This window comes from Acanthochromis polyacanthus, chromosome 1, assembly GCF_021347895.1.
Source record: "Acanthochromis polyacanthus isolate Apoly-LR-REF ecotype Palm Island chromosome 1, KAUST_Apoly_ChrSc, whole genome shotgun sequence".
Classification (NCBI taxonomy): Eukaryota; Metazoa; Chordata; class Actinopteri; family Pomacentridae; genus Acanthochromis; species Acanthochromis polyacanthus.
Window position 1 is genome coordinate 33585353 of NC_067113.1, and position 8049 is coordinate 33593401.

Consider the following 8049-nt stretch of genomic DNA (forward strand, 5'->3'; position numbering starts at 1 on the left):
GGTCATATTCGACAAGTGGGTTTTTATTTTAACAAGTTTTTGGTCATTTTTAGACAATTTTTCATCATTTTAGACAGGTTTTTGGCATTTCAAACACATTATTGGTTGTTTTGAACAAGTTTTTGGTCATATTCGACAAGTGTTTTTTTTATTTTAACAAGTTTGTGGTTGTTTTCAACAAGTTTTTCATATTTTCGGACAATTTTTTTATCATTTTAACAAGTTTTTGATCATTTTTACCAAGTTTTTGGTCATTTTAGACGTGTTGGGTTTTTTTTGCCAAGTTTTTGATCATTTTGAACACATTTTTGATCTTTTTGGACAAGTTTTTGGTCATTTTTAACAAATTGTTGGTCATTTTAGACAGGTTTTTGGTATTTTGAACACTATCAGTTGCTTTGAAGAAGTTTTTAACCATCTATATATTTTTTTATTTTCGACATGCAAAAAAATGCTGGAAGTGGTTAGCATTGGCTTTTATTTTGAAGGGGTGGGAACATTATCCTCAGATTTAAGTTCCAGTTTTCTCTCTGTTTGGTCGGTTTTAGGAAAATATCACAGTTTGACAACGATAATCATGTTGGAAGTTTAATTTCCTGGTTAAGCTGAAGACAATATGAGTTAAAATGCAACTTTTCACTCCATGTCATGAGTTTTTCTCCGTTTTCTGGGTTAGAATGGTGACAAATCCCACTTCAAAAAAAAAAAAAGCAAAGATGCATTGTATAGAAACATATTTGTGATGAATGCAGGAGAAACATGTCAGGATGTAACTAAACATACTGAGAATTAGTTTTAGTCGTACAATAGCATAATATTTAGTGGATAAACTTCTGCAGAATTAAAATGTTAGACATTGTAACAACAGAAAACAGACAGAAATCCTTCACAGGTGCAGCTCAAGTTCTCCTAAAGCTGCTCAGTGTTTAAATATAATCCACATTTTATCAGTTTTACCGGTTTGCAGCTGCATCTTGTTTGCACCTGAAAGTTTGCACAAGACTTTGTTCTCGTCTGTTCAACACGGCAGCTCTGCTTTAACATCTGTGTTTACGATTTCTGCAGCACAAAGTAGTGATCATGTTGAATTCAGAATAAAACCTGAGCTGTGAAGACAGAGCTGCTGTTTTAGAGTGTTGTGTTTTATTGTTCGACCAGAGCCGCTGCTGTAACAAGAAGCCTGACTTCATATAAAAATATGTTTTATAGAATATCATAAACCTGTCAGAACGTAATTTATAAACCCTCTGAATCATAAAACCAACCAGCGAGTTTCAAATCCATGTTTTCTTTGACAAAATCACCGCTTAGCGGAGTCGGATAATCTAAAAACAGAACCAGTAGTCTGATTTGATGCAATTCTGTCAGGAAAAATGGTCAAATATCAGCTTAAAATTGTGATATTTCATCAAAATCAATTTATCCTACATGTCTCATTAAAAAAGAAGCCAAAAGCAAACAGTAGAAAACTCCAAAAGGTGCAGTGTTTCCACAGAGCAGAGAGGAGTCAAAAAATCTTTATACGTTTAAAAAAACAAACATTTAAACCCCTCAGTGGTTTAACTGCAGTTCCTCTGACTGCTGATAGGGGGCAGTACAGGTATTATTAGGTACATATTAGCCTTTACTGCGAACAAGAAGAATAAATCTGCCTATTAAAATGGCAAAACTGTGGATTGATAGAGAAAAGACATCTTCACACACAGTTATTTTTTTGTATTTTTTTCCAATTAAAAATGTCATATTAATACATAAATTATATTTATTAAAGGAAAAAAATATTTTAATAATTGCATGCAAAAATGGAAACATTCAGAGAAATTTTTAAGTCTGCTAAATGTATGTAAAGTGTTTTATAGAGTTTTTTAATGCAACAAAAGTCTTAATATTTCGGAAAAAAATCTAAAATAAAATTATAATAATTTGAAAACATTCAAGATTGAATAAAAAATTAATACGGCCACAGAAGTAATTCTATTAAAGGAAATAATATATATATTTTGAGAACAAAAGTAATGTTAAATGTTGGTATAATTTATGTCAAAATAGCTTAATCCACCTACTAAATATTAACTAATTTCAAAATGGTTAATATTTATTGATAATTTGAGAAGAAAATAAATGTTTTATTTTGTTGTAAAACAGTCGTACTGCCTGGAGAAAAATTATCATTAATAAATGTGGGGAAAAAAAATTTAATAGACAAAAATACTTGAGGGAGTTTTTTTGTGCTTGTGTTTTTTTCCAATTAAAAGAGATGTCATAATAATACATAAATTATATTTCTTAAAAAAAAGTTTTGATATTTTCTCACACAAAATGGGAACATTCAGACAAATTTTTAAAAATCTGTGAAATGTATGTAAAATATTGTGTATAACTTTTTTAATGCAACAATATTTAAAATGTAAAAATATTTAATATTTAGAAAAAATCTAAAAAATATATAATTTGAGAACATTAAAGAGTGACAAAAAATGAATACAGCCATAAAATAAAAAACATATAATTTGAGAACACAAAACATTAAATAAAAAATATATATAAAAATGAGAACAAAAATTTGTCATAGTGAAACATAAATTATATTTCTAAACAAAAAATCTAAAAAAAATAATAATTTGAGAACATTAAAGATTGAATAAAAAAATAATATAGCCACAGAAGGGATTTTATTTAAAGAAAAAACATATTTTGAGAACAAAAACAATGTTAAATGTTGGTATAATTTATGAAAAATAATTTAATCCTCTATATTTTAGTCATCGAATTACTCCAGGAATCGTTTATTCCTTAAATAAAAGTTCGTTATCCGGCGTTGGCGTCGGGTTTCTTCGCAGCACGCTGGTCTGACACTGACGTCCGTCTGTTATTTACCTCCTGACGGTGTAATGAAGCGGTGTAACGCTGTAATGTTTCCCCTCTAGGACGGCTCCGGTTCTCTGAAGAGAAGCGGCTCCTTCAGCAAACTGCGAGCGTCGATCCGTCGCAGCAGCGAGAAGCTCGTCCGAAAGCTGAAGGGCGGCGGCTCGACTCGAGACGGCGAGCCCAAAAACCCCGGGTAACTATGACCCCGCATCCACCGACACCTGAGGCCCGGCCGCCCGCTAACCGAGCAAACTAAGGAGGGGTTCTGCTTTGCGAGTGGTGAAGTGGGGAAACTCTAGAAGAACGAGGAGCTTTCTGCTGTTTCCCATCGCGTCCTTTACTGCCCTCAGAAAACCGTTTTATCGTTCAGGTCGGTCCACGGCGACAGAAGCTTAAAACGTGAGAAACTGGAGTCATTTTAAGATGAAATTGTAGAGGAGGAAAAAAAGGTGCAATATTTACCGCAGAAACCTCTAAACTGATCATTTTACACACAGATGTAAATATTTAAAGATGCTGGAGAGGCAGAAAAGTGTTTTACGTACAAAAATATGAATACTTGCATTCATTTATATACCTTGAAATATAAATAATAATAAAACAATTACAATACCTTTAGATAAAAGTAGTAATACTAGTAGTGTTTTTGAGTAAATAGTTGTAGTGCTAAGAGGGAAAAATATTGTGATAACAGGTTTGAGAATGAAACGAAGTAGCAGTAGTAAAAAGAAAAATTAACATGAGAGGTGTAATATTTTCAGTTATAAACCTCTAAAGTTATTATTCTACCCACAGATGTAAACGGTAACATTTAAAGGTAGAAAAAAGGCAAGTCTTAGAGGGAGAGAAATATTTTTGTACCAAAAACGGAGAGAAAAAAAACTGTAAATTACTTGAAATATTGTGATTAAACAGTTGAAGTAACTTGAGACAAAACTAGTATTGCTCGTAGTGATGTTTCAAGAAAATGTTTGTAGTACTAAGAGGGAAAAATACTAAAAATATTTTATTTTAAAAAGTGCAAAAAATGTCTTTAAATACAGCTTTGATAATTCAACAGCAAAGGTGCAATATTTTCAGTGCTAAACCTCTAAAATTATTATATTACACAGAGATGTAGGTGGTAATATTTAGAGTAGGTAAAAAAACAACTTTTAGAGGAAGAAAAGTGTTTTCTGGACCAAAAACATTATAAAAAAATTCAGTAAAATAGTTGAAATATTGTGATTAAACAGTTACAGTAACTTTACTACCTGGAAGAGAAGATCGTATATTTGTAGAAGAAATAAAACATTTCGTGAAATATGAAATGTTTTGATAAAATATTTAGAGGAAATAGACGAACTACCTTCACACAAAAGAGTTAAAGATAAAGAATATTTTTAAAAGGGAAAAAGTATTTAAAAATATGGAGCAAAAGCGTTCATAGTAAGTGGGGAAAAAAATGTATTTCCAGTAGAAATAAAGCATTTTGAGGAAATAAGACTTGTAATTTTTTTATACTTTTATGTAAATGTAATACATAAAAAATGTAAATGTAATAATTATATATAAATTTTGTCGTATTTCTGAAGAGAAATTTAAAAAAATCCTGACAGAAAAAAAAATAACCACAAGATTTTAAAAAATCTGTAAAATATATGTGAAGTATTTGATAGTATTTTTTAATGGATACATCCAAAAAAATATGATTCTATTCAAAGAAAAAATATATATTTTGGGAACAAACATGAAGCTACATGTTGGTGTAATTTATATAAAATAAAATAAAAATACTGCATTGTGAAGAAGTGTTATTACTCAGAGTGAGAAATGATTTTATTAGTAGAGGGAAACACGTTAAATTTTACAGAGAATGAACAAAATATTTACAAGAGAATGTTTTTTTTTATTATTAAAAATATGTAAATAAATGTAAAATGTTTGTGGAAAAGTTGTAATATTACTTTCCAACAAAGGAGGCAATGTTTAAAGGAACGTAATGTCAAGAGAATGTTTTTGAGCGCAATAAATGTCTTAAAAAAAACAAAAAAATTCCAAGAACAGTCATAAATATCTAGAAGCAAAGTCGGAAATCTTAAAGGGAAAAAAATCACATTTCAACGTAAAAAAGATGAAAATTAAAACATAAAGATGCAAAAAGGTCAGAAAAATACAAAATAAATAAAGGGTGTGATATTTTAAGAAAGAGTTTTAAAAGTCACATTAGTCCGACTTTTTTATGGGAATAAAATGTTCTTGTATCAGTTAAAAGTCCAGGAATAAAAGTTTATTTACTGGCTTCGCTTTAAACGACGCAGGAATTCAATTTTTTAAATAAAAGCAGAACGTTGACAGACTGATTTGTTTTTCTTTAGTTAATTTATCTTTGTTTTATTGACTTTTTAACGTCTGATAAAGACTTGAGGCCTTTATTTAACTTCAAAACAGAAAAATATTATTTAAAATCTCATTTAAATAATATCTCCGTTCTGCTGTCGCTTCGGTCGAACCTGAACGTCGTTAAAACGGAGAAACCAAAAGTAAACGATGAAATGGGAAAAAACCTTCTGCTACGAGACACAAACCACTAACGTCTGCTTGGGAGAGACTTCACGCTGTTTTTATTTCTGTTTTTTATTTTGTTTCAACCACTAATAGTTGCATCTATTTATTGCATTTTGTTGGATTTATTATCATTATTTTACTTTCACTTTCTCTGTGGATGTTACCATGGAAACCGACCCGTCTGCATGGCTGTTTTTTCTTGTGTGGAACTTGTTGGGTTTTCTTTTTTCTTTGTGAATAAATCTTTTGTTTCCTGGTGCATGCCTCGTCTGTGTGCTCTCTGGTCTTTCTCTCGGTGCTGCTTTCAGTGACTCACTGCAGGAACGTCCCTCTTACTTGGTGTTACTTTTCCCCCATCATTTTTTACGTTTATTTTGAGTGTTTGCAAGCAGGAGAGTAAAAGCAGAGAGGCTGCAGTTCTACATTTATGCAGTTTGATGGTTGGTTTTCCCTAAAATGTGAACTCCACCTTCCCACCAGCAAAGACAGACAGTTTTAGCATCAGGAGGGACACGATTTCACAAACTTTATTTATAAAACGCACAGTTTGTTGACATCCAGGCTCCAGAAAAATGAGCGAGAAACACAGAAGAGGAAGATTTGACTGCAAAATCAGATGAAAATATGTCGGCTTCCGAGGATTATAAAGACAAAAAAACAAACATTCTGATCATTTAAAGCAAAATAAATCATTTTTCTGATGCCGACCAGATTAGAAAGATTCCAAGCTGCTGTTTATTTTTATTTTTATTTAGGTATTTGAATCATCTGGTTCAAATTCTGCATTATTTTAATATATATATTGTAGAAAACATAAATATCTCCGTGTCATTTCTGGAATCTGGAGCCGACATCCCACCTCTGATTTTAAATATTATGAAAATAAGTTGAAAAAACAGTAAAAAAAATAATGTTTTATCAAACAACACTATGAGGAAAAGACGTGTATTTGTAGAAGACATCAAATATTTATATTTAATAATAAAATGTGTAGTATTTTGATTCATTATTTAGAGAAAATAGACACACAATAGTTAATCATAAATAATACTTTTGGGAAAAAATGTTTGCAAAACGTGTTATTTGTCGGGACGGACGTTTTCTGCAGTGTCACGTTACTGAAATCAGGTTTATTTGGTTTATTTGCACGAACTTCACTGTCGACACCATCACCACCGAAAACATTTAATACACGTCATTTATCAATAACACACACTTTCTACACTTTGAAACGAGGGGCTGTGCACAGTTTGAGGTTGCCGCATGTGGAAAAATCTACCAGATTCATCAATCAGCTAGCCTAGCCGCGCTAGACAACCCACGGCAACGAATTTAATTCTCTGCCAGGGTGGGTCTAGTTACCCTCCATAAGGCTCGAGGTTGGATGCTCCTAAAACTGGCCGGACCAATCACCATGAAGTGTAGAGTCAGAAGGCGGGCGTAACTAAGTGACGACAGAGGCGCGACAATTCTGACAGAAACAACCGGAAACAACTAGCCTAGCCGCGCTAGACAACGAATTTAATTCTCTGCCAGGGTCGACAACAAAAACTACAACAGTCGTTGAGCTCCATTAGCACCGACTCTGAATAATCTTTCTGTTAACGTGTCTGTAATATACTTGAGCTTCACCCATTGACTGTATAAATAAGGCTTCACCGAACTCCCGCATCCTCTGATTTCCGGCGCTCTAGGAGCTACGTCAGCCTATTCGTTGCGCTGATTGGTTGTATACCTACCCAGTTGCTGCAGAGTGATTTGATAGACAACCTTTTAGCCGCCTCCCTCCCTGTCCAGCGTGCCTAGACCCTTGCGTCTTCAGAGCATGGGTCTAGCGCGGCTAGGCTATCAATCAGGTTGATTTAAAAAAAACACACAAAATGTAACATTTTAATGACATCACAACTTTCAAGCAGCATCTTGTTAGAAAATGACCCCAGAAATAATCCGACACGTGAAGCGTTTTGTTGTGAAACTAACTGTGTGTCATTAACTACCACTGAGCTCACGCCTCCACTCTCCATCCTCACCCCTCACCCCTCACCCCTGACCTCTGACCTCCTGCATGCGTCCGGTGCAGCATGAAGCGAGCCAGCTCTCTGGGCGTTCTAAACGTGGCGGACAAGGCTGCCGTCGACCTCTACCAAGTAAGGAGTCCAGACGGAGTTCGTTCTTAGCCTCGAGGATTCCTCCAGTAAACAGCAGAAACATGCTAAACATGTTGAGGTCACTGCAAAGGGAAGTTTGTTGGCTTTAGCACCGTAGCATGCAAAGGTTTTGGGCACCGCTGGTCAAAATTTACACGACTGGGTTCATATAAGAGAGACTAAATGATGAATATATTTAATGGTTTAACCCTCATGTCGTCCTGCGGATCAAAATGACCCTTTTTTAAGTTTGAAAATGTGGAAAACTTTCACATTTTCAACATTTTCGGGAAATTTTTGAAAATCTTTTGGTGGAAAATTTTTTTTTTTTTAAATGTTTCTTTCACAATCATTTTTTGATATTTTTTTTTTTGCGGATGTTCTTAAAGAAAATAGAAGTTTTACTGACATATATGTACTCACTTTAGATATTTTATATATTTTAGATTTAGATTTTTTTTGAAGATTTGTATTAATTTTTTGAATT

General features: G+C 33.1%; 1 protein-coding gene across 2 annotated transcripts in view; it reads left to right on the forward strand.

Moving 5' to 3' along the window:
• The window catches only part of klc1a (kinesin light chain 1a), a 71942-nt gene that overhangs the window by 56223 nt on the left and 7670 nt on the right, over window positions 1-8049 (forward strand). Inside the window, exons 14-15 of one of the 2 annotated variants that reach the window (XM_022201039.2) lie at window positions 2928-3061; window positions 7496-7562. In XM_022201039.2, the coding sequence (XP_022056731.1) occupies window positions 2928-3061; window positions 7496-7562 (201 nt within the window). The remainder of the gene's footprint in view (window positions 1-2927; window positions 3062-7495; window positions 7563-8049) is intronic. The other variant, XM_022201041.2, reaches the window with a different exon arrangement.